The sequence below is a fragment of the Chiloscyllium punctatum genome, chromosome 2 (assembly GCF_047496795.1).
Source record: "Chiloscyllium punctatum isolate Juve2018m chromosome 2, sChiPun1.3, whole genome shotgun sequence".
NCBI classification, from domain to species: Eukaryota; Metazoa; Chordata; class Chondrichthyes; order Orectolobiformes; family Hemiscylliidae; genus Chiloscyllium; species Chiloscyllium punctatum.
This window is the reverse complement of record NC_092740.1, coordinates 4,847,446-4,874,478: the sequence shown is the minus strand read 5'-3', so window position 1 is coordinate 4,874,478 and position 27,033 is coordinate 4,847,446. Positions and strand designations below refer to the sequence as shown.

The window sequence follows — 27,033 nt, the reverse complement described above, 5'->3', positions numbered from 1 at the left end:
ACATCCCACTGAGTTGTATCTACAGCATGGTGTCATGATCAGTTGTTTGTCAGCAGTGGATAAACTCAGTGGGTTAGTTATTTAAAACAGAGGTGATCAGGACAAAATATTGCCATTGATGAAGAATCAAGAGCAAAGATTGAAGGCAATTTAGCAAAAGAAACAACGTGACACAAGGCGAAAGATTTTAATGCAGCAAGTGGTTAGGGTCTAGGATGTACTGTCTGAGAGTGTGGGGGGAGACAGGTTCACTCGAGGGGTTAGGGTCTGGGATGTACTGTCTGACAGTGGACGAGGCAGGTTTAATTGAAGCTTACAATGGGGGATTAGACTGATATCTGAAAAGGAAAATTCTTCAGGCATATGGGGAGAAGGCTGGGTAATGGCATTAGTTGAACTGTTCCTTCGGAAAATAGAACAAATGTGACTGGCTGAATGGCCTCTTTCTGTGTGGTGAACCTTCTGCTGTCCTGCAATGATAGCACCGCACAGTTTATTGATTCCAACACCCAGTTTTAGGATGACAGTGTTCCTTCAAATGTACACTGTTTTTTTAAAGTGCAAATATGTACAAAGTCTTTGACATGTTCTGAAGTATCAATGATTCACTCATTAAACTCCAGCAGAAATCAGCAAACAAACCAGCTTCTCATTTCCCCATAAATCATAAATAGCCTCTTGTTACCTGCTTGATATTGCCTCAAACATGCTGACGTCATTCTCCATCCCCCATCTTTGTTTCAATTAAGCCTATTTGCACTCTCATTTATCAAGGGAGTGATCAGTTTAAATTATTTTGCCATTTCTTTCTACTTCTTGCTTCTTCTCATTCGCATCCCATCCATGGAACTGATTAAATAGTGTTTGATTTATAAACTAGCGATGTTCTGTTCTATGGGTCTCTTTTCCAGAGATCTCAAAAGTTACAAGTACCTCTTGTCACATCAGTGCCAAGGCCAGTTCTGTTAAGCAGGTGGGAGGTTAAACATAGCCAATAAGACTGAAGCAAGAAAGCTGTCAAAGTGGCTGGATAAATCATTCAGTTTCAATATGGGTTGACTATGAGAAAGGACTGATTCTGCACCTTCAAAGCCCTTGTTCCCCTCCTGAACTTGATCTCTAGTTTGATCCACATTGGCCTTGCCACTGCTTCAAAGCGTTTAATTCCTTTGGTGTTCTCTTGACCCACCTCCCAACTTAAATTTGAATTGTGATTCCTCCAGACTTCTCACTTCCTCCATCACATTTGCTCTGCTCTCCATCACATTTGCCCCTTTGTGACCTCAGTTAACTGAGACAAGGACTTGAGTACTGAGCCTAGAGGCAGAAGCGCAAATCAGCTGAACCGTTATATTCTTTTGGTGTTTCAGATATGCACCCGTTGGTGAAAATGAATATCACACTCCTGATTCAGGACATGCAGATTGTAAGGCAGATCTGTGCAAAGTGCCAGTCTTCTCTCTGTCTCTTCATGCTCTCCTACAATCTCTCCCATCACGCAGAAGACACAGAAACTTGAACACATGCACCAACAGGTTCAAGAACAGCTTCTTCCTTGCTGTTATTAGACAGATGAATGGGCTCTTTAACTTCAAATAATGCTGATCTTGTTAGCACATGTCCTGTTTTTCACCCTATGATCTGTATGTCCATGCTTACTAAGATCTACCTGTACTACTCACAAACAAAGCTTTTCAATGTACTTAAGTACACATGACAGTAAACAAAATCAAATACAGCCAGAGCATGGATACAATTAGGCAAAAGTGAGGACTGCAGATACTGGAAACCAGAGTTTAGATTAGAGTGGTGCTGGAAAAGCACAGCCGGTCAGGCAGCATCCGAAGAGTAGGAAAATCGACGTTTCGGGCAAAAGCCCTTCATCAGGAATACAGACAGGGTACCTGTAGAGTGGAGAAATAAATGGGGGAGGGTAGGGGGTGGGTGGAGCTGGGGAGAAGGTAGCAAAGAGTACAATTGGTGAATGGGGGTGGGGATGGAGGTGATAGGTCAGAGGGGAGGGTGGAACGGATAGGTGGGAAGGGAGATTGGCAAGTAGGTCAGATCATGAGGACAGTACTGAGTTGGAAGGTTGGAACTGGGGTAAGGTGTGGGAGGGGAAATGAGGAAACTGGTGAAGTCCACATTGATGCCCTGGGGTTGAAGTGTCCTGAGGCAGAAGATGAGGCGTTCTTTGGCGTTGGAGGTTGGATATAGTTAGTTCAATTCAATGTCTGGTCAATGGGGAGTGATTGTATTGCTGCTTTTGAAGATTCTGGGGAATGTTGGTGGGCCTGTGGAATTCATTGCCGCAGAGTGCAGTGGAGGCCGGGACGCTAAATGTCTTCAAGGCAGAGATTGATAGATTCTTGTTGTCTCGGGGAATTAAGGGCTACGGGGAGAATGCGGGTAAGTGGAGTTGAAGTGCCCAGCAGCCATGATTGAATGGCGGAGTGGACTCGATGGGCCGAATGGCCTTACTTCCACTCCTATGTCTTATGGTCTTATGGTTGAGCATCTCCTGATCAGATATTTCCTTTGAAAGTTTCTGCAGTTTTGGCATCATTTTTGTTCCTTCCTGGGCAGTTGGTCTTGTTAGCATGGCCAGTATTTGTTGGCCAACCTGGATTGCCCTTGAACCAAGTGAATTTGTTCAGCCATTTTTCAGAAGGCCATTAAAAGTCACACACATTGCCATGGGTCTGGAGTCACATGTTAGCCAGAGTAGTTAAGGAAAGCAGATTTTGTTTCCTCGAGGACCATAAGACCACAAGTAGGCCATTTGGCCCATCAAATCTGCTCCACTGTTCAATGAGATCATGACTGATCCAATATTAAACAAAAATAAAGAACAAAGAAAACTACAGCACAGGAACAGGCCCTTCAGGCCTGTGCTGATCCAGATCCTCTATCTAAACCTGTCACCTATTTTTTAGGGATCTGTATCCCTCTACTCACTGCCCATTCATGAATCTGTCCAGATACATCTTAACTGATGCTATTGTGCCCATCTCTACTACCACCACTAGCAACGCATTCCAGGCACTCACCACCCTCTGCATAAAGAACTTTCCATGCATATCTTCTTTAAACTTTTCCCCTCTCACCTTGAGAGACCTGTGACTCCTAGTAATTGAATCCCCCAGTCTGGGAAAAAGCTTCTTGCTATCCACCCTATCAATATCTCTCATGATTTTGTAGACCTCAATCAGGTCCCCCCTTGACCTCCGTCTTTCTAATGAAAATAATCTTAATCTACTCAACCTCTCATCATAGCTAGTGCCCTCCATACCGGGTAACATCCTGGTTAACCTCCTCTGCACCTTCTCCAAAGGATCCGTATCCTTCTGGTAATGTGGCAACCAGAACTGTATGCAGTATTCCTAATGTGGCTGAACCAAAATCCTATCCAACTGTAACATGGCCTGCCAACTCTTGTACTCAATATCCCATCTGATGAAGGAAAGCATGTCTTCTTGACCACTCTATCCACCTGTGTTGCCTCCTTCAGGGTACAATGGACCTGAACACCTCGATCTCTCTGTACATCAAATTTTCCCAGGACTTTTCCATTTACTTTGTAGTTCACTCTGGAATTGCATCTTCCAAAATGCATCACCTCAAATTTATCCGGATTGAACTCCATCTGCCACTGCTCTGCCCAACTCTCCAATCTATCTATATTCTGCTGTATTCTCTGACAGTCACCTTCATTGTCTGCTACTCCACCAATCTTATTGTCGTCTGCAAACTTGCTAATCCTCAGCTCTACTTTTCTGCCTTTTCCCTATCAACCCTTGTTCTCTTACTGATTAAAAATCTGTCTCTCAGCCTTTAATATATTTGATGATCCAGCCTTGACAGCTCTTTGTGGCAAAGAATTCCAGATTCTCCACTGACTGAGGGAATGAATTCCTTCCCTTTTGTCTACTAACTGGACGTTAGTGAAGCAGATGGGTTTTGATGACAGTCAATGATAGTTGCCATGGTAACCATCATTGAAGCTTGCTTTCAATTCCAATTAATCATTGAATTTAGGTCCCAGCATCTGGCCTAATAGGATTTGAACCCACATCTCAGATCATTGATCTGGTCCTCTGATTTACTAATCCAGTGGCATTACAATTTCACTGTAGTCTGTCCGGCTGGTTACCACCTTTCATTGTGTCAAGTTTGATTGTAGATACTAGAGGATTTTCCCTATAACTCACTTGAACGTCTACTAGGAATCCTTGGTCCTGTGTTCACTCAGATGTTATCTTGCTGACAATGAGAACACTATGGCCTCTGGTAGATCTTAGGCCAAGGTTTGAGTTTGGAATGTGGAAAGGCCTGGTGCAATGTGATTCTGACAGTGACTTAGTTATTTATGAATTTGTTTATTTTAAAGATTTCTGTGACTTTTGATGATGGGAGGAAACTAATGGGACAGTATTTGGCCCAGTTAGGCCTGGAAGACCAGCAGAGTCTACTTCATTTTGTCTCCTCCAGTGGTGGATATGAGTGGTATGATGAGCAAGATTGGAAGTCTAACCTAGCTTCTGGCCTCAGCAAGCATTGTTAACCTTTCTCTTTATTCTTTCATGGAATGTGGATGTTAATGCCTAGACCAGCATTTATTGCCTATCCCTATATGCACAGAAGGTGAGAGCCAACCACATTGCTGGAGTCACATTTAAAAGTCAGTTTTAAATGTGTATACCCTTATTCCTTGACTCTGTTCCTTGGTTTTAGACTCTCCCATCAGTGGAAACATTTCATCAACATCTACCCTAACAAGTACGCTGAATGTTGTGAGAAGTTGGAAAATCCTTGGTGGATTTATCAGAGTTATTTGCAGGAACCTGTGGATGTGGTGGACTTGGATTTCCAGAAGTATTTAATAAAGTGTGACATGAAAAGTTATAATGCAAAATGAGTGCTTAAGTTGCAGGGATAAAGGATCAGTAATCAAAGAAGATAAATTTTATTTCCTTTTAACATCAATAAAAAAAGTGTATGTTATTATAAATATAAATCAAAAACTTGACAAATATACCATCTGTCCTGCAGAATAGTGGCCGAATAGATTAGTGCTCACTATCACAGACACTCCGATGGACTAAGACCACATTGTGTAGCCCTGAAAGGGACTTGCTATTCCTCAGATTACCCTGGAAAGGATGAAGCTAACGATTCCATGCTGCTGCTACAATGTAATATTAAATCAGTGGTGTTCATGACAAACAAGATGTTACTGTCAAGCAAAAATGATGTTGTACCTGTCACACAAATGAGTAATGTGGTATATTAATTTCAGTGTTGGTGTGATGCCTTATACTCTGTACATCCCAAAGGATCATAGCTATTCCTCGGATTACGCTGGAAAGGATGAACATACCTTGCGTCTGTTCGCAGTATGTAGAGTACAGTAGTATGTTGAGTATGTATACTCAACAAGCCCTTGCTTACAAGACTCAGTATATGGAATCACATCTAATGTTGGACACTGCAGTTGGGGAAAATAAACTTACTGAATAGTCCCAAGTGTTCAAAGGATCACAGTCACAACCTATACAAGATGCTCAGTCAGGCTCACATTGCTAAAAGCTACATTTTGATACTCAGCTACAGAAGGAAAGTGGAGTTGATGATTATCAGATCAGCTATGACCTCATTCATTGGTGGAGCAAACTGGATGGACTACTTATGCCCCATGTCTTATGATTTTATTAGCCCTATCCTCTTCAAGCAAAAGGAATATGTCCCATTTTTGAAAACAATAGTTCTCTGGTACATTCACCATGGCAAAGTCTCAGCCGATCACAGCTGACTTGCTGACCAGTCAGCACCTTGTTCTAGTGCACTAGAAATTGACGCTCCCATTAAAATTTTATATTTTTGCATCTGTTCTGATGAGTACAAGATGCAAAGCTTCCACAGCATGTCACCTTTTTCAACAATATTTAACCTCTATGCTCCCAAGTTACTGATGAGATTCATGAAGTAGAAGATTGGGCTACCTCATAGTCTATACTTTGTGTATCTTATTTTCTCTTTCATTCCATTGTCCAATCACATCCAAATGGCTGCCGTAAGCGATAGTGGAATTTGGGGGTTGGATTTTGGCGGGGAGGCGAAAAGAGGGGCAAGATGAGTGACCAGTACTAGTGAAATCCTGTTTCAATTGTATAAAAGCTTCGTTAGAATGCATCTAGAGTACTTTGTGCAGTTTTGGTCTCCTTATCTCAAAGAATATTATTGTCATTGAAGGAGTGCAACAAAGGTTCCCCAGACTTGTTCCTATGATGGTAGCGCTTATCTATATAGGAAGATTGTGCAAAGTGGGCCTGTATTCTCTAAAGTTCAAAGAATGAAAGGTAATTTCACTGAAACTTACAAAATAATTCAAGGGAGAGACAGGATTGATACAGGTAAGATGCTCCTCTTGGTGGGAGAGTCTGGAACTGGGGGCACAATTTAAATCCAAGGGGAGGTCATTTAGGGAAATGAGAATATTTTTCACTCAGAGGATTGTGACCCATTGGAATTCCCTATCGCAAACTGCCTTGAAACCTACTCTTTGGGTATGTTTAAGGTGGAGATTGATAGATTTCCGATTGCCAGTGGGGTACAGGGTTATGGAGATGGTTGGTAAAAAGCAAATATTTGATAGGTCATAATTGTATTAAATGGCTGGGTACACTCGATGGGCTGAGAGGTCTACTCCTACTTACTTACAAGAGTTTTCAAGTAAAGTTTAAACAGAACCTTTTCCACTTTTCTGTGAGGGATCAGTGCTCGGAGGTTGTAATGTGTAAATTCAAGTCCTTCTTTAGATCACAAATGGAAAGTGAGTATGAGGAAGGGGTTAATATGTGTTTGACGTCTATATGACTTAGATATGCTGTGTTTAAGACTAGTCCCTAGTACAAAAAGGCTTTATGCTGAGTTTGACTTTGAGAGTTGAGCTGGCATGGGATCAGCTGTTCAGTGGAAATCAATATGGTAATAAATCATCGCTGATCTGGCAACTCCTGGTGTAAACAACACAGGCTGCATTCAGAAGGTGCACAAAATTCATACTGCTCCTGAATCTAGGCAGGACACAGAAGGAATCATAATTATAGTATAACACGAGGAGCTAACAGGAGAAGGGAGTAACAGTGTGAGGAGGGGGGTAAAGAGCAAGAGGAGGGTGCACAAGCAAGCGAAGGGTTAAGAGCAACACAGTAACAACAACAGGAGGGACTAATTAGCTCTTACTGGCAATGATTTTGGCCAATTGTTTGAGACTGAATTGTGAAGAAATGCCTTTACTAAGAGAGTTGTTTCTCTGGAATTTCCTCCCTCACTGATTTATAGAGGCTCCATCACTAAAGATATTTATGGCTGGGACAGGCACATGTTTGGTCTCCAGGTGAATCAATGGATTGGGGGGGTGGGCAGGAAAACTAGGTTGACCATAATGATAATCAGTGGAGGAGCTATGCAGATTCAAGAGGCTGAGTGGTGTACTGTTTCTATTTCTTGTATTCCTGTGCACCGACTGACACTGTCAAATATGGTACTTTTAGAACAGAATATGTCATGGCTGACGGTGTTAATGAATCTACAATTTTGAGGTTCTGATAATGCTATTTGTGTTACTGAAAAAATGCCATTGCTGAAACTTTACATTTTGTACATATGAGGATACTTTGCAAGAATAAAGAGGAACAGTATTTTATAATGTAAGTGAAGAGAGTGTTGCTTGGTTCACAAGTGGGCTTTGATTGGAGCATTGGAATGGAATGTGAATCATTTAGAGATTTATAAATACAGTGTCAGATATTAACGTGATTTCATGTTGGACGTTTGCTAAACAGTCTTGAATGTGCTAAGAATTATGCTGACAACCAATTTGACATTATCAATGGGGCATGTGGTGTGGCACACTTACCTGTACTGGAACTTAGATATATTAACATACAGGGCCCTGTCTTTGGACAGAATTGGTAAAGAAACAAACATGAGGTGTTTGAGAGACTGAGGCATTCTGATGTTTAATGCTTGCTGGTAACATTTGTATGATGTAGTGTGAACCATTGGTGGCTTGTGGTTGCTAGAGTGCTGCTTCCTTTCTTCTATTGAGTCTATGGACTGATCTCACTAGCAGTGGGAGAGGATAAACTACAATAGAATTTAAATGAGAAGAGGAACTTGTCTAACACAAGAGGCAGTTTATTGCATATTAGCAATTGGTACAAGTTGCACTGACCAGTTAAACATAACTCCAAAGGCTATCAGGAAACAGAGATGTGTCCTTCAGGAGCTCATGCTGCACCCTGCCTGAATCTCCATCCAAGGATGTTAGGTTTCAGGTTTTGGGGAGGGGCTGTTTAAGTGCAATTATCCATGCTTGAAGAATTCTGCACATTGCCACTGTTAATATCAGTTTTGGGGAAGCAAGCAGCACTTATAGCTGGGACATTTCAGACAGCTCCACATCCCTGGGGCTCAACTGATGGCTGCTGAAAGATCAACACAAGACAGTGTACACTCGATCATTCACTGCTCAATGTGAGATTACTCGAAAGACTGTTTGTTTGACTTAGATTTCTCATGATAATATTGTCCTCATCTGTGATCCACACCTCTGCGTTCTCTTTAAGTGCCTCAATTCTCATAGTAACAGTAGTTTAGCTTGTGGAGCTGAATCCTACTACAGGACGGACTAGATATTTAAATAAAATCTGAAAGAACTGTGAATGCTGTAAATCAGAAACAAAAACAGAATTTGCTGGAAAGGCTCAGCAGGTCTGGCAACATCTGTGAAGAGAAATCAGAGTTTATGTTTTGGGTCCAGTGACCCTTCCCCAGAACTGATGGTAGCTCAGAAGAAGGAGGGGGTAAGGAGTAAATGATAGGTGGGGATAGAGCCCAAAGAGAGAGAAGGACAGTTGGACAGACAAAGGTATGGATAATGATCTGGCTAGGAGAGTGAATAATTGCAAATGGAGACTGTTAATTGCTAACAATAAGTAGGGTGTAATGGCAGACAATGTAATAACAAGACTTGGGGTTGAGGGCTAGGACATGGGAGAGTTCAGACCTTCAAATTCTTTATCTCGATATTGAGTCCGGAGGCTGCAGGGTCGCTATGCAGGAACTGAGGTGCTGTTCTCCCAGCTTGCACTAACCTTTGCTGGAGCACTGCACCAAGCCTGTGACAGAGATGTTTGCCAGGGAACAGGGTGGTGTGCTAAAGCGGCAGGCTACTTGAAGCCATGTTTTTGCGGGCAGAATGTAGGCATTCTGCAAAGTGGCCACCCAGTCTACGCTTCGTTTCCCTAATGTAGGGGAAACCACATTGTGAGCAATGAATGCAGTAGATGAGATAGTGTGAAGTCCAGCTAAGTACTTTTACCTGGAAGGTATGTTTGGGGCCTTGGATACTGAGGAGGGAGGAGATAAATGGGCGGTATTGCACCTTCGGTGAATGCAGGGGGAAGATGCCTTGGGGCTGTGGGTTGGGGGGGGGGGGAGGGGGGGAGATTGCTAGGAGTGAAGCAAAAATGGACCAGCATGTCCCAATGGGAATGGTACCTGTAGAAAGTGGACAAGGGAGGGCAGGGAATATGCGTCTGGTGGTTGTACCTCATGGAGGTGGCGGAAATGACGGCTGGTGATCTTCTGGATGCAGATGCTAGTGAGATAGTAGGTAAAGATAAGAAGATCCCAATCGCTGTTGTGAGAGGGAAGAGAGGGGGTGAGGGTGGATGTATGGGAGATGGGTTGGACCCAGTCGAGGGTCCTATTGACAACTGTGCTGGGATTCCTTGGTTGCGGAAGAAGTGGACAACTCCCTTGTCGAAATTGGCTTCTTTGCAGCATATATGACGGAGGAATTGCGAAAATAGAATGGAATTTTTACAGGAAACTGGGTACGAGGATGTATAGTCCAGGCAGCTGTGGAAGTCAATGGGTTTATTGTAGATGCTAGTGGCCAGTTTATCCCCAGAAATGGAAACAGTGATCTCGAGGAAGAGAAGGGAAGATTCAGAGATGGACCAGGTGAAAGTGAGGGTGGGGTGAAAATTGGAAATGAAATCAATTAATCTTTCCAATTCCAGATGAGAGGGAAGCAGCACCGATGATATCAACATAGCGGAGAAATAGGGTCGGAATAGGAATGTTCCATGTACTCTATGAAGAGACAGGTATAACTGGGACCCATGCGAAAATCCATGCACACCCCTCTGACCTGAAGAAAATGAGAGGAGTTAAAAGAGAGGTTGTTCAGGGTGAGGATGAGCTCAGCCAAGCAGAGGAGGGTGGTCATGGGTAGGAACAGTTTAGGCCTTTGCTCCAGGAAGAAGCGGACAGCCCTGAAACCATTCTGGTGGGGGATGACCATGGAAAGGGGATTGCATGTCCATGGTAAAGAGGAGGCGGCCGGAGCCTGCAAATTGGAAATTCTGAAACTGGCGTAAAGTGTCAAAGAATCACGGAGATAATTGGGCAGGGACTGCAGCAGGGGAAAAGAGACTGAGTGAAGGTAGGAAGAGATGAGTTCTGAGAGGCAAGAACAGGCTGAAACAATGGTTTTGCCCAGGCAGTCTTGTTTGTGGATTTTGAGATGGCGATAGAAGTAAGCTGTGTGGGGCTGGGGGACAGTCATCTTGGAGGCAATGGGGTGGGGGATCGTCAGTGATTGTAGTTGATACAATGGCCTGATGTTCAATGGACAGGTCATGGTCCGGGGGGAGATGGGAGGAGGTATCTGAGAGCTGGAGCTCAGCCTCTGCAATGTACAGGTTAGTACGCCAGACTATATCAGTACCATCCTTATCAGTAGGCTTGATGACAAAGAGAGGGTTGGATCTAAGTGCACAGAATGCAGTCAGTTGATTTGGGTGAGGGGGCTGAGAAGTTGAGGGACCAATGTCATGTTAACAGTTCTTAATGAACAGATCGAGTGCAGGGCAAATGGCCAGAGGATGAGGTCCAGGTGGGGGGACCTTATTGGAGCTGGGCAAAGGGGTCTGTGGGATATGGAGAGGACTCTTGTTCAAAGAACTGGACACAGAGGTGAAGATGATGGAAGAGCTTGATGCCATGTTAGGCCCGTAATTCATTCAGGTGGGGATGCGAAGGGATAAAACTGAGACTGTTGCTGAGTACAGAACGTTTAGTATTGGAGAGCGGAAGGTGAGGAGGGACGGTGAATATCCAACAGGTGGTGAGGTTAGGGAAGGGGATTGGGTCAGAGTGAAGGGGAGGGGAGGAAGGTTCCAAAGGACCATGGGTATCTGAGTTGTTGCATCTTGTATGCCTTGATGCTTGAAAGGAAAATAAAATGTTTCTTGTTAGCTAAACATATTCTAAATTCCTGATTACAATAGCAGGTCCCATAGTGGGAACTGAACTCAGCAACTGGATTGTTGGGGTAGTGAATCACGAGGCCATCTTTTTTTTAGATTAGAATCCCTACAGTGTGGAAACAAGCCCTTTGGCCCAACAAGTCCACACCAACCCTCCAAAGAGTAACCAACCCAGACCCATTTCACTCTGACTAATGCACCTAAGACTATGGGCAATTTAGCACGGCCAATTCTTGGTTCAGATTGGATGGCCTTTTGGATTATTTGAAGATGAGGGAGGAGAAAGGAAAGAAAATAAAACTTACCTAAAAATTACTCAAGACAAATTAATATTGTATGAAATGAAACAAAGAAATACTGTAAATTATCATTTAAGACAAGCAACATCTGTTGAACAGAAACAGTTAATATTTGATGTCGCTCACCTTTGTCAGTGAGAAGGACGGAGAAATGCTGCAAAAAGACAGATTTAGTGAGTGGTCAACAAATTGAAGTATAATGTTTGCTTTCTTTGTAAGAATAGAATACAAAACATTTTCAAAAGACCTGAAACTTGTAAATGTTGATATTCAGAGAGTACATTGTTTCGTGTACATGTACTCGACAATGAATATGGAAAGTTAGCATGAAGGTACAGCAAACAATTCAGAAGGCAAATGCCACGTTGGCCTTTATTACAAAAAGACTGGAGTTGTAGCTTGTTCAGGCTTTAGTGAGACCACATATGGAATACTGTATGCAGCTTGTCCAACAGTTAAGAAAGGACAAACATTCATTTGAAGGTTCTCTCGATTTTTTTTCTTTATTCACTCATGGCATGAGAGCATTGCTGATGAAATAACTGCACAGAGGCTGGTATCCCATCACTTAAGTCACCCTTTATTTACTTGTGCAAGCTCAGAGTCAGTGGCCTGGACTGAAAGATGCTCATCTCCTGGTTATAAATATGTTTTTTAAACCCCCACACTACCGCCAAACAGCAAGTAGTGCTTATTTTTCCCCAGCGCCCATGCGTAGGGGTGGGACACGGTGAAGAACAATTACAGGAAACTTTATTGATCTTCCAACACCAGGAAAAAAAGAAACATCTGAGCAGCCAGTGACAAGTGCCGTTCTCATCAAAGGGCAATGCCTAAGTGACTCCTGGTTATATTTTTTTGAGGAAATTCTAAAGCCCCATTTATATATATATTTTTTCATTTTTTTCATATCCCCACATGACTGTCAAACAGCAGTGGTGCTCATTTTCCCACAGCACCCACATGTGTATATGTCCTGCTTATATATTTTTCTTTTTTTCCCACACTACTGCCGAACAGCAGTAGTGCTTATTTTCCTCCAGCACCCATGTCGTCGTGTGTGCAGGTGTAGGACACAGTGAAATAAGTGAGTGCAGAAAACTTTATTTATATTCCACCACCAGCAAGAAAGGAAACACCTGAGTGGCCAGTGACAAGCAGTGCCCTTCTCAAAGGGCAGTGCCTAAGTGTCTCCTGGTTTTTTTTTTGATGAGCCTCTGAGTAAATTGAATCAATAGTCTAATCTTTGAAGTTTAGAAGAAGAAAGTTTCTTTGAAATGTATAAGAATCTGAAGCATCTTGACGGGGTTGGTGGCTGACTGTGGAATCCAGTACATGAGGGAGCAGTCTGATAGGGGATAGATCATTGGAAGAGGAGGAGGTCATGCAGACCATCAAACCTGTTCCATTATAGAAATGGATCATGGCTGATCATCTATATCAACACCATTTTCCCTCACTGTACCCCCTCCATGTTCTTTGATACTGAGAAGCCTGTCTTGTATCCGCTCAATGACTCAGCTCCTCAGCTTTCTGGGGACAGAGATTTCCAAGAGTTCACAACCGTCTGAGTGAAGAAATTCCTCCTCAGGTCAGTCCAAAATGACCTGCCCCTTATTCTGAGGTGATGCCCTGCAGTTCTAGAGTCAGCACCAGGGAGATATTCTATTTACATCCACCCTGTTACACATTGAAATAGTTATTAATGTTTTAATCAGATCACCTCACATTCTTCGATCATTAGAGGACAATCACACTATCCTGGGGATTAATCTGACTAAGATAGTCTTGGTCTGTATCTAACCCCGTGCTGACCCTGTCCTGAGAGTGATTGATGGGGACAGTGTGGAGGAGGCTTTACTTGCAGTTTAAAACAGTAGAGGGAGCTTTACTTTGTATCTAACCCCATGCTCCGTCCTGGGAGTTTTTGGTGGGAACAGTATAAATGGAGCTTTACTCTGTATCTAACCTGGTAGTGCAATAGGAATAAAGTTTTCTGCAGTTCTTTTCACTGCGTCCAACACCTGCACATGACATGGGTGTCGGAGGAAAATGAGCACTACACTGTTTGGCAGTAGTGTGGGGAAAAAAACAATATAAATGCAGGACATATACAGAGGAGACATGAGAAGTCATTGGCGGACAAGATATAGGAAAACCCTAAGGTTTCTTATAGCTATAGCAGGAATAAAAGAATGATAAGAGTAAGATTAGGTCCAATCAAGCATAGTAGTGGGAATTTGTGCATGGAGTCGGAGGCAATGGGAAAGTGCTAAATGAATAGTTTTCGTCAGTATTCACACTAGAGAAAGACAATGTTGTCGAGGAAAATACTGAAATACAGGCGACTAGACAGGATTGAGGTGCATAAGGAGGGGGTGTTAGCAATTCTGGAAAGTGTAAAAATAGGTAAGTCCCCTGGGCTGGATGGGATTTATCGTCGGATTCTCTGGGAAGCCAGGGAGGAGATTGCAGAGCTTTTGGCTTTGATCTTTATGTTGTCATTGTCTGTAGGAATAGTGCCAGACAAGTGGTGAATTGCAAATGTTGTTCCCTTGTTCAAGAAGGGCAGTGGAGACAATCCTGGAAATTATAGACATGTGAGCCATACTTCAGTTGTGGGTGAAGTGTTGGAAACGGGTATAAGAGATAGGATTTATAATCATCTAGAGAGGAATAAGTTGCTTTGGGATAGTCAATACGGTTTTGTGAAGGGTAGGTTGTGCCTCACAAAGCTTATTGAGTTCTTTGAGAAGGTGACCAGACAGCTGGATGAGGGTAAAGCAGTTGATGTGGTGTATACGGATTTCAGTAAGGCGTTTGATAAGGTTCCCCATGGTAGGCTATTGCACAAAATACAGTGGCATGGGATTGAGGGTGATTTAGTGGTTTGGATCAGAAATTGGCGAGCTGAAACAAAGCAGGGTGGTGGTTGACGGGAAAATTTCATTCTGGAGTTCATTTATGGATGAGAATGGAATAGTGTAGGTTAGATGGGCTTCAGATTGTTTCCACAAGTTGATGCAACATCGAGAGCCAAAAGGCCTGTACTGTGCTGTCATGTTCTATGTTCTAACCCTGCGATGTCCCTGTCCTGGGAGTGTTTGAAGTGGACAGTGTCAAAGGAGCTTTACTCTGTATCTAACTGTTCTACATCTATCCTCGGAGTATAAATGGGAAAGTTACTTGGGTTCCTTATTTAGAGTCATAGAGGCATAGAGATGTACAGCACGGAAACAGACTTTTCGGTCCAACCCATCCATGCCCATCAGATATCCCAACCCAATCTAGTCCCACCTACCAGCACCTGGCCAATATCCCTCCAAACCCTTTCATTCATATACCCATCCAGATGCCTTTTAAATGTTAATTGTACTAGTTTCCACCACTTCCTCTGGCAGCTCATTCCATACATGTACCAACATCTGAGTGAAAAAGTTGCCTCTTAGGTCTCTTTCATATCTTTCCACTCTCACCCTAAACCTATGCCCTCTAGTTCTGGACTCCCCCACCCCAGGGAAAAGATTTTGTCTATTTATCCTACCCATGTCCCTCATGATTTTATAAACCCCTATAAGGTCACCCCTCAGCCTCCGACGATCCAGGGAAAATAGCCCGAGTCTATTCAATGCCTCCCTATAGCTCAAATTCTCCAACCCTGGCAACATGCTTGTAAATCTTTTCTGAATCCTTTCAGGTTTCACAACATCCTTCCAATAGGAAGGAAACTAGAATCGCACACAATATTCCAACAGTGGCCTAACCAATGTCCTATACAGCTGAAACATGACCTTCCAACTCCTGTACTCAATACTCTGACCAATAAAGGAAAGCATACCAAACGCCTTCATCAATATCCTATCTACCTGTGACTCCACTTTCAGGGAGCTATGAACCTGCACTCCAAGATCTCTTTGTTCAGCAACACTCCCTAGGACCTTACCATTAAGTGTATAAGTCCTGCTTGGATTTGCTTTCCCAAAATGCAGCACCTCACATTTATCTAAATTAAACTCCATCTGCTACTTCTCAGCCCATTGGCCCATTTGATCAAGATCCCGTTGTAATCTGAGGTAACCTTCTTCGCTGTACACTACACCTTCAATTTTGGTGTCATCAGCAAATTTACTAACTATACTTCTTATGCTCACATCCAAATCATTTATAAAAATGATGAAAATTGGTGGACCTAGCACTGATCCTTGTGGCATTCCACTGGTCACAGGCCTCCACAGCCCTCCACCTTCTACCTTTGAGCCAGTTCTGTATCCAAATGGTGAGTTCTCCCTGTGTTGCATGAGATCTAACCTTGCTAACCAGTCTCCCAAGGGGAACCTTGCCAAACTTGATCGGTACTCTGTGCTGTTTAAGTTGATCTAGGCTTGATGAGGTGCAGATGCTCTTATTGTCTCCATGCTTGAGTTTATGGATATTGGCAATGGTTGTGTTTCTGGTGAAAACCTATTTGATGCCTAGAAATGTAGGAATGTTGCTGGAATTATGCTGGTGCTCTATGGAACAACAGAATAAAGATCAATCAGGTTGGACAAAAGAAAGAAGATGTGACCTTCACCTTAGTAATTCAATATTTTTTATTACAGGTAATTCTGGATTGAGTAATGGCTGCGATCTGGGCCACTTGGTTCTTCCTGACTGTGGCTGTCAGTAACACTGCCTACTCCTCAGATGGTAAGTTCAATATGTGCCATTCTTCACAGGTATACAATTAAGAGCTAGTAAGGTTTGAATGAAAAAATGGTATAAAATGTTATTCTTAATCAAGTAAAATGGGATTGTTGAAGAGGGAGCTGTTGGAAATAACATTCATGTGTTTGTTATGATCTTAGCTTTTTGAGGCCATTGGCTTCATCTTGTATCTTCTCTGGTTTCCTTCAATCCTCCCTCGTTCATTGCTCAATGGCTCTTCCTTTTTTAGCTTTGATGTTGATATAACTGAAACATAGGGAGATTATGGTTGTTCTCCTGAGAACAGAATCATTTGAGGGAAGATTCACTAGAGATTTAAAACCTGTCATGGTTTTTAAGAAGGAGAGGCAACTTTCCAGTTTGGTAACCACAAGAAACATATTAAAGAGAATGGGGGGAAGAGTTAGAATGTAATTAGATGTCTTTTTTATAGCTGTGCATTGTTTTGATCTGGAATAAACTCCAGAAAGAGTGATGGCAACGGTTCGGTCAGAAAAGAATAAGTAACTGAACAATTTTCAGGCCTTTAGGAAAAGTGCAGGCCAGTGGGACTCATTGGAGATATCTCATTAAGATCAGTTGCAGGTGCTGTTCTCCAATTAGCCCCCTGAATTTTCTCAAGATAAAATGGTATGGCGTTCAGTTGCCATTAAAAAAGGTGTAAGAAGCTTTAATGGAGTATGCAACACAAGTCTAGGGCAGTTTGTGTGTTGCAAAGTCTTGAAGTCTCTCAGTTGGTGTGAATTGCTTTCTGATATTCCCATCCCACGTATTTTATATCTGGTTCAGTATTACAGTAAGGTCATGAAGACTATGACAGATCATAGTCTTCCAGGTGGTTGCAGTGCCAATAAAAAACAATGATTTAGAGAGGCTGGTTTTACACTAGGGTGAACAAATTAAAAATCACATAACACCAGGTTGTAGTCCAACAAGTTTAGTTGGAGGCACTAACTTTCGAAGTGCTGCTTCTTCAACAGTTGGTTGTGAAGCAGGATCATAAGACCCAGAATTTATAGCAAAAGATTACAGTGTCATGCAGCTGAAATGATATATTGAACAAAACTAGATAAAGTCTTTCATCTTTTAGAATGGGTTTGCTCGCATCGGTTCTTTATGCAAATCCCACAACTTCTTTTAAGTCACATTCTCAAGATAGCTTAAAGTTTTATAACAAAAGCTGCCTCTCAGCTCACAATGCATTAAAAGTTAAAGTCTGTCTGTATCCCAATCTTGAGTCAGACTGGTTCTATTTCTAAAGTGGAATTTACATGATATTACATGGATTGACTGCCTGTAGGTTATCTATTTTCTGAGCAAAATAGGATGTATATGCATATATTATTCTGCAAATGTAAATTTACCCCATAGACTTGTGTGTGTCTCTGTGTGTAGGAGAGAGAGACTGAGTGAGTGTGAATGCATGTGAGAGAGTGTGTGCTTGTGTGTGAGCAAGCTTGTTAAAGTATGTGTGTGGGTGAGATGGGATATAAGCTTGTGAGAAGGTATGTGAGTGGGTGTGAATGTGAGGGGTATAAATGTGTGCATATGAGAGACAGCTTGTGTGTGAGAGATGGTCTGCTTGAGTGTGTGAGTATGTAAGAGTTTGTGTGAGAGAGAAAGTTTATCGTGCAGTGGGGTCACCTGCAGTGTGACATGAACCCAAGGTCCTGGTTGAGGCCATCCCCATGGGGACCAAACTTGGCTGTCAGCCTCTGCTCGGCCACTTTGCATTGCTGCCTGTGCCAAAGTCCACCTTGGAGGATGGTCACCTGAAGGTCTGAGGCTGAATGTCCTGGACTGCTGAAGTGTTCCTCAACTGGGAGGAAACACCTTTACGTGGTGTTGTGCGGTGTCCATTCATCCATTGTCCTAGCTTCTGCTTTGTCTCGCCAATGTAACATGCCTTGGGGCATCCTTGCCTGCAGCATATGAAATAGACAACGTTGGCCGAGTCACATGAGTACCTGTTGCGTATATGGTGGGTGGTGTCCCCACGTGTAACGGTAGCATCTATGTCGACACTCTGTCATGCCTTGCTGTGGTTGCTGTGACAGGTTTGTATGGTGTTACCATCCATAACCTACAGGCAGTCAATCCACGTAATATCTTGTAAATTCCATTTTAGGAATAGAACCAGTCTGACTCAAGATTGGGATACTGACAGACTTTAATCTCACACCTTTAATACATTATCTGAGCTGAGGTGGCACCTTCTGTTATAAAACCTTAAGCTATCTTGAGAATGTGACTTAAATGAAGTTCTGGGATTTACATATTAAAGAACCAAAACTAACAAACCCATTCTAAAAGATGAAAGACTTAATCTAGTTTTGTTCAATATATCATTTCAGCTGCATGATACTGTAATTTTTGCTATAAATTCTGTGTCTTATGATCCTGCTTCACAACCACCTGATGAAGAAGCAGCACTTTGAAAGCTAGTGCTTTCAAATAAACTTGTTGGACTATAACCTGGTTTTGTGCGATTTTTAACTTAATAAACAGCAACTAAAAGTAGTTGATTGGGGATGAGACTGGAGGTTATAAAGACCTGAGCAGATCAAATGGTGATGCTGAATCACGTCCTTTATCTTCCAAATATGTCCTAAACTCGAAAATATTCTTCTGCATGCTTTGAAAGACATATATTTCCAACTCTGTGGCAAGTAATAAACAGACATCATGTTCTCAATAGTTTTATGATACCGATTATTAGTATTACTGGACAAGTCATGTCCCAGACTGAGATGTGGCTTGATTTGTTTTATTTTGATCTTAATGAGGCGATCTCTAACTGAGGTAGAAGCGGGCAATGTTACAGATTTGTTTTAACAAATAAACAGAAGTTTATTAATCAAAAGTGATGAAAATAAAATGGAATAAATCTGTCTATTTATACATCACGTTACTGAGTAGGTTATTGCTGAGCAGGTGCTGCTTGACAGCTGTAATGATGACACCTTCAATCACTTTAGTGATATCGAGAGTACACTGATGGGGTGGGAATTGGCTGGGTCGGATTTGTCCTCCTCTTTGTGTACAGGACATACTTGGGTAATTTTCCACATTGTTGAGTAGATGCCAGTGTTGTAACTGTACTGGAACAGCTTGGCTAGGGGTGTGGCAAGTTCTGAAGAACAGGTCTTCAGTACTATGTCAGAATGTTATCAGGGCCTGTAGCAGTTTCAGTATCTAGTGCCTCCAACCATTTTTTCATATTATGTGGATTGTATTGAATTTGCTGAAGACTGGCATCTGTGATGCTGGGGACCACTGGAGGAGGCTGAGAGGTATCATCCAATTGGCACTTCTGGCTGAAGACTGTTGCAAAGGCTTCAGTCTTCTCTTTTGCACTGATGTGCTGAGCTCTTCCATCATTGAGGATGGGGATATTTGTGGAGCTGGATCCTCCAATGAGTCGTCCATCACCATTCATGACTGGATGTGGCAGCATTGCATAGCTTAGATCTAATCTGTTCGTTGTGGGTTCACTTAGCTCTGTCTATCACTTGCTGTTTTTGCTATTTGGCATACAAGTAGTCCTCTTTGGTAGCTCCAAAAAGTTAACACCTCATTATTAGGTATTCCCGATGCTGTTCCCGGGATGCTCTCCTGCACTCTCTATTGAACCAGGATACAGGGATCAGTTAATACTCAAGATTATTACACATCATCTTAATGTCAAATACCAAGAGTTGTACAGTCAGATGCAACTGAGAGGGTCTTCAGGTTTAAGAGTAGGTGATGGCCTAGTAGTATTATTGTGAATCTATTAATCCAAAGACCCAGGTAATGTTCTGGGGACCTGGGTTCAAAGGCTGCCATGGTAGATGGTGGAATGTAAATTCAATGATACACTGGAATTAAGAGTCTAATAATGATCATGAAATTATTATCAATTGTCAGGAAAAACCCATCTGGTTCACTGAAGTCCTTTAGGGAAGGAAATCTGCCATCCTTACTTGGTGTGACCAACAAGTGGCTCCAGACACACAGCAATGTGGTTGACTCTTAGCTGCCTACTGGACAATTAGGGATGAGCAATAAATGCCAGAACCAGTGATGCTTACATCCCATCGATGAATAATAAAAAAAAGTAAAATGTTTTAATTGTTAATATTTCTTATTGAAGCCCTACATTGGTAGTAGTCCATGTGTTCAGTTTGCAGTATAGCCAACCAAAGTAAATATCTGATCATGTGTTTAGCAGCTTGGCAGTAATCTTTCATTATGCCATGTTTTCATACCTTGTCCACATGACTAGATTGTGGATGCCATGGTGTGTGTAACTTATGAGGCAATATCACAAGTTGTGTGTGGAATTTCTCTGTGCTCCAAGTAAATCAACCATGATGATCTTCCTGAACCCCATTGGATTGAAACTGAGATTCATTCCATGATTCCCCAATTTATGATATTCTTTTCCTCACTCACTCACATTTTCCCATTCTTCCAAAACCTGGTAATATCCAATTACGGCATCACCAGAAATGGGTTTGAGCCATCTCAACCCAGTTCCGAGGTGTTATATGCCAACAGTGCAGTTTGGAGTTCATGGATGCAGCAGCTTTTCTCACTTCAGAGTTTTGTGAGGTTATAACAGTGAAATAAATTAGGGAAGTCAGTGGAAAAGTGTATTTGGGTTTTCAGGGAGATTTTGATGAAGTCCCACATAAGAGGTTATTGTGCAAAATCAAAGCACAAGGGGTTGGTGGGATATACTGGCATGAAGTGGGAATTGGTTAGCAAACATGAAACAGCAGGAACAACTGGATCATTTTTGGAGCCACAGACAGTGACAAGTGGATACCACAAAGATTTGTGCTTGGACCCAGTTATTCACAATATACATCAACAATTTGGATAAAGGAATCACATGTAGTATTTCTAATGATTTGGAGGTGCTGGTGTTGGACTAAGGTGGACAAAGTTTAAAAATCACACAACACCAGATTAGAGTCCAACAGGCCTATTTGGAGGCATTGGCTTTTGGAGCACTGACAACCACCTGTTGAAGGAGCAGCACTCTGAATGCTAGTGCCTCCAAATAAACTTGTTGGACTATAAGCTCGTGTTGTGTGATTTTTAACACAGTATTCTAAGTTTGCTGAAGACACAAAATTATGTGAGATTGGTGAGGAGGATGCAAGGAGGCTTTAGGGAAGTTTAGACAAGGTAGGAGAGTGTTGAGAGGACATTTAGAAAAGCTTAACAGAATCAGAGTCAATGTGGTTTTGTAAAAGGGAAATCAGGTTTGACAAATTTGCTAATGTTCTTTAAGATATAACAAGCAGAGTTGATAAAGGGGAATTGGTAAATGTGTATTTGGATTTCCAGAAAGCATTGAATAAGGAGCCATAAAGAAGGCTATTGGATAAGAGCTCATAGTATTGGGGATAATGTATTAACAAAGACTGAGGATTGGCTGACACACAGAAGACAGAGAGTCAGAACTAAAAAGTCTTTTTCAGGTTGCATTAATGACTTGGGGGTCAAAGGATAATGCATCCAGATTTGCTGATGATAGGTGGGAGGCATGTTGTGATGGGATGTAATGAATCTGCAAGAAGATATAGATAGTTGAGTGAATGGGCAAAAGCATGGCAAGTGGTGTTGAGTGTAGGAAAGTGTGAAGTCATATACTTTGTGTTTGGAAGAATCAAAAGGTGGACACTTAATTAAATGGAGAGAAACTGCAAAATGTGCTGCACCGAAGAAGCTGGGTGTTCTTGTGCATGAAACACAAAATGTTACCAGATTGGTACAGCAGGTAATTAAGAAAGAACATGTAAGTTTTGCCTTTGTTGCTCGGGGGTTAGAGTTTAAAAATCAGGAAGTCTTGTTTCAACTGTACAGGGTGTTGATGGTTTTGGTCCCTGTATTTAAGAAATGATAGATTGTCAACGGAAACAATTGAAAAGAGACTGATTAGGCTGAATCGTGGGATGAAGGGTTTAATTTATCAAGAATGACTGAACAAATTATATCTTTATTTACTGAAATCCAGAAGAATGAGGATTTATTTGAATGAAACACACACTATTCTGAGGAAACTTGGCAGGGTAGATGTTGAAAAGATGTTTCCACCAGTGGGGAGTCCTGAACTAGGGGACCTAGTTACAGAATAATGGAGTTTTGTTTAAAACTGAGAAGCAATTTTTTTTCTCTCTCACCTCTACCTACAGAGTTTTAAAGGCTCGTTTGCTGGAAGTATTTAAAGAGATGATGGATAGATTTTAGAAATATCGAGGAGTTGAGGGTTATGAGGAACTGGCATGGAGTTCAGGCCTGGCACAGAACAGCCACAATCTTCTTGAATGGCTGGGCAGGTTTGAGCAACAGAATGGCCTACTATGCTTCTATTTATTATGTTCTAATGTAATTAGCAAAGGAATATAGAAAAATAGAAACAGAAGTAGGTCATTCAGCCTGTTTTGCCTACCCCACCATGTAATACAACCATGACTGATTGAACACTTTTACTCACTCACTCCATCCCCATAACCCTGTGTGCTACTGGTAACCAGAAATCTAACAAAGAACAATACAGCACAGGAACAAGCACTTTGGTCCACCAAGATTGTGCCCATACATGATGCCTTTCTAAACTAAAAACCCCTTGCCTCTACATGGTTCATATCCGTCTATTCCCTGCCTATTTGTGCATCTCTCAAGATGCCTCTAAACTGCTGCTGTTGTATCTGCTTCTATCACCTCCTCTGGGGTGTAGTGCATCTGTATCCCCTTTCAGACCTTTCAGTTCTCCAGCACCTTCTCCTTACTGATGGCCAGTACACTCACCTCTGCCCCCTGACTCTCTCGAAGTTCTGGTATGCTGCCGCTGTCTTCCACTGACTGATGTATAGTACTCATTCTGTTCCTCTGCCATGTCTTTGTTCCCCATTACTACTTCTCCAGTCTCATTTTCCAGTAGTTCAATGTCCACTCTTACCTCTGTCTTACCTTTTACATATCTAAAAAATCTCTTTCAATCTTCTTTTATAGTATTAGCTAGCTTACCCTCATATTTCATCTTCTGCCCCCTTTATTGCTTTCTTAGTATATTCTGCAGATTTTAAAAGGCTTTCCAATCCTCCGGCTTCCCACTAATCTTCACCACATTGTATGTTTTTTGTTTTGTTTTTATGCTGTCCCTGACTTCCCCTACTAGTGTAGTGGTCTCATCCTCCCTTCAGCTTTTTTCTTCTTCCTTGGGATGAATTTCTGCTGTGCCTCTCAAGTTACTCCCAGAAACTTCTACCATTGCTACGCCACCATCTTCCCTGCTAGGCTCCCCTTCCAATCAACTCTAGCCAGCTCCTCTTTCATGTGTTTTCAGTTATCTTTACTCACTTGTAGTACCATTATATCTGATTCTAGCTTCTCCCCCTCAAACTGCAGGGTGAATTAAATCAGATGATAAGTCATTGGCTTCAAGGGATTCCTTCACCTGAAGCTGCCTAATCAATTCTGCCTCATTACACATCATTAAATTCATAATTTCCTGTTCCCTAGTGGACTCTACCACAACCTGCTCCAAAACAACCATCTCATAGACATTCAACAAATTCCTTTTCTTGGGATCCGCAGCCAACCTGATTTTCCCAGTCCACCTGCATTCTGAAGTCTCCCATAATTATTGTAATAGTGCCTTTCTTACATGCTTTTTCTATCTCCTGATTTATTTTCTTCCCCACATCCTGACTACTGCAAGGAGGCCTGTATATAATTCCCATCATGATGTTTGTTCCATTTGTGGTTCCTTAATGCTACTTACATAGATTCTACACCTTCCAACTCTGTATAATTTTGAGTTATAGAGATACACAGCACAGAAACAGACCCATTGATCCAATTCATCCATGCTGACCAGATATTCTAACCTAATCTAGTCCCATTTCTTACTCTGTATATCCATCTATTTGTCCTTTAATAGGATCTGTATCCTTGAATATTTAGTTCCCAGCCCTGATCAACTTGCAACCACATTTCTGTGATGCTCACTCACCAATTTCAATTACAGAGTCATAGAGTCCTACAGTATGGAGATAGGCCCTTTGGCCCAAACTGGTCCATCCTGACCAAAATATCCATCCACACTAACCTCATTTCCCTGCACTTGCCCCATATCCTTCTAAATCTTTCATATTCATTTATTTGTCCAAATGTCTTTTTAAATATTGTTAAAATACCCGCCTCAACCACTTCCATCGGCAGCTCATTCCATACACGTACCACCCTCTGTTTAAGAAAAAAATAACATCAGTTCCCTTTTATTCTTTCACCTCTAGCCTGTCATCTAGTCCTCAATTCCCCAGCCCTGGGAAAAAAAACCAATGCACTCACTCTCTCCATGCCTCTCATGATCTTATATTTCTGGAAGATTCCCCCTCAGTCTCCAACACTCAAGAAAAAAGTCCTAGTTTGTCTAATCTCTCCCTAAAGCTCAATCCCTTGAGTCCTAGCAACATCCTTGTAAATTTCTTCTGCACTCTTTCCAGTTTAACAACATCCTATAGCAAGGTGACCAAAATTGTACAACTACAACATAACTTCCCAACTTTGATACTCAGTGCCCTGACTGATGAAGGCCAGTGTGCCAAAAGCCTTCACTGCCCTGTCTACCTGTGACTCCGTTTTCAGAGAACCGTGCACTGAACTCCAAGGTCCCTCTGTTCTACTACACTCCTTAAGGCCCCCATGTGTGCTACAAGCTCATTTAGCTTGTTTCAGATATTGCATGCATTTAAATAGAACACCCTCAATCCTGTTTTGATTATGCACTCTTGTGACCGTGCTGTCGAGGAGAATACTGAGATACAGGTTACTAGACTAGACTGGATTGAGCTTTACAAGGAGGATGTGTTAGCAATTCTGGAAAGTGTGAAAATAGATAAGTTCCCTGGGCCGGATGGAATTTATCCTAGGATTCTCTGGGAAGCCATGGAGGAGATTGCAGAGCCTTTGGCGTTGACCTACATGTCATTATTGTCTACAGGAATAGTGCCAGAAGACTGGAGGATAGCAAATGTTATCCCCTTGTTCAAGAAGGGGAGTAGAGACACTCTGGTAATTATAGACCAATGAGCCTTACTTTGGTTTGTAAAGTGTTGTAAAAGGTTATGTAGGATATTATTTATAATCATCTAGAAAGGAATAAGTTGATTAAGGATAGTCAACACAGTTTTGTGAAGGGTACATTGTGCCTCACAAACGTTATTGTGTTCTTTGAGAAGGTGACCAAACAGGTGGATGAGGATAAAACGGTTCATGTGGTGTATATGGATGTCAGGAAGGCATTTGATAAGGTTCCTCACAGTAGGCATATTCCGTGATTTAGCAGTTTGGATCAGAATTGGATGGCTGAAAAAAGACAGAGGGTGGTGGTTGATGGGAAATGTTCATCCTGGAGCTCAGTTACTAGTGGAGTACCGGATGGATCTGTTTTGGGTCCACTGCTGTTTGTCGTTTTTATAAATTATTTGGATGAGGTTGCCAAAGGATGGATTATTGAATTTGCGTATGACACTAAGGTCGGTGGAGTTGTGGACAGTGCTGAAGGATGTTGCAGGTTACAGAGGAACATAGATAAGCTGCAGAGCTGGGCTGAGAAGTGGCAAATAGAATTTAATGTGGAAAAATGTGAGGCAATTCACTTTGGAAGGAGCAACAGGAATGCAGAGTACTGGGCTAATGATAAGATTCTTGGCAGTGTAGATGAGCAGAGAGATCTCGGTGTCCATGTACATAGATCCCTGAAAGCTGTCACCCAGATCGGATTGTTAAGAAGGCATATGGTGTCTTAGCTTTTATTGGTAGAGGGATTTACCTTCAGAGCCATGAGGTCATGCTGCAGCTTACAAAACTCTGGTGTGGCCGCACTTGGGAGTATTGCGTATAGTTCTGGTCACCGCATTATGAGAAGGATGTGGAATCTTTGGAAAGGGTTCAGAAGCGATTTACTAGGATGTTGCCTGATATGGTGGCAAGGTCTTATGAAGAAAGGCTGAGGGACTTGAGGCTATTTTCATTTGAGAGGTGACTTAATTGAGACATATAAGATAATCAGAGGGTTAGATAGGGTGGACAGTGGGAGCCTTTTTCCTTGGATAATATTAGCTAGCATGAGGGGACATAGCTTTAAATTGAGGGGTGAGAGGTATAGATCTGATGTCAGAGGTAGTTTCTTTACTCAGAGAGTAGTAGGGGCATGGAACGCACTGCCTTAAAAAGTAGTAGATGTGCCAACTTTAAAGGCATTTAAATGGTCATTTGATAAACATCTGGATGAGAATGGAATAATATAGGTTAGATGGGCTTCAAATTAGTTCCACAGGTCAGTGCAACATCGAGGGCCAAAGGGCCTGTATTGCGCTGTAATGTTCTATGTTCTATGTAAAAGCCTTCTGAAAATTTAAGTATGTTACATTTATCAGCTGCTCTTCATCAATGCATTATCAGCAGTTTGAGTTATGAAACATTTGAAGCTTTTATAACTGGATCAGAGAAAATTATGGCAAAATCCAATGATTGGTGAAACAGTATTGAGGGGGTTAATTTTCCAAGTTATCCAGAGTCAGGTAAAGCTCAGTGGTAGCATCTTGTACCCTTGAGTTCAAAGGTGTAGGTTCAAGTCCCACTTGAGAGACTTGACCATATCACCCATGTTGACAAACCAG

At 42.0% G+C, this 27,033-nt stretch overlaps 1 protein-coding gene across 2 annotated transcripts in view; it reads left to right on the top strand.

The window, feature by feature from the left end:
* The window catches only part of LOC140493998 (growth hormone receptor-like), a 198,477-nt gene that overhangs the window by 15,239 nt on the left and 156,205 nt on the right, over nucleotides 1–27,033 (top strand). For both annotated transcript variants that reach the window (XM_072592933.1, XM_072592940.1), the window contains one exon: nucleotides 16,246–16,333. In XM_072592933.1, the coding sequence (XP_072449034.1) occupies nucleotides 16,264–16,333 (70 nt within the window). In that variant the 5' untranslated portion in view covers nucleotides 16,246–16,263. Of the gene's footprint in view, nucleotides 1–16,245; nucleotides 16,334–27,033 lie in introns of those variants that run through there.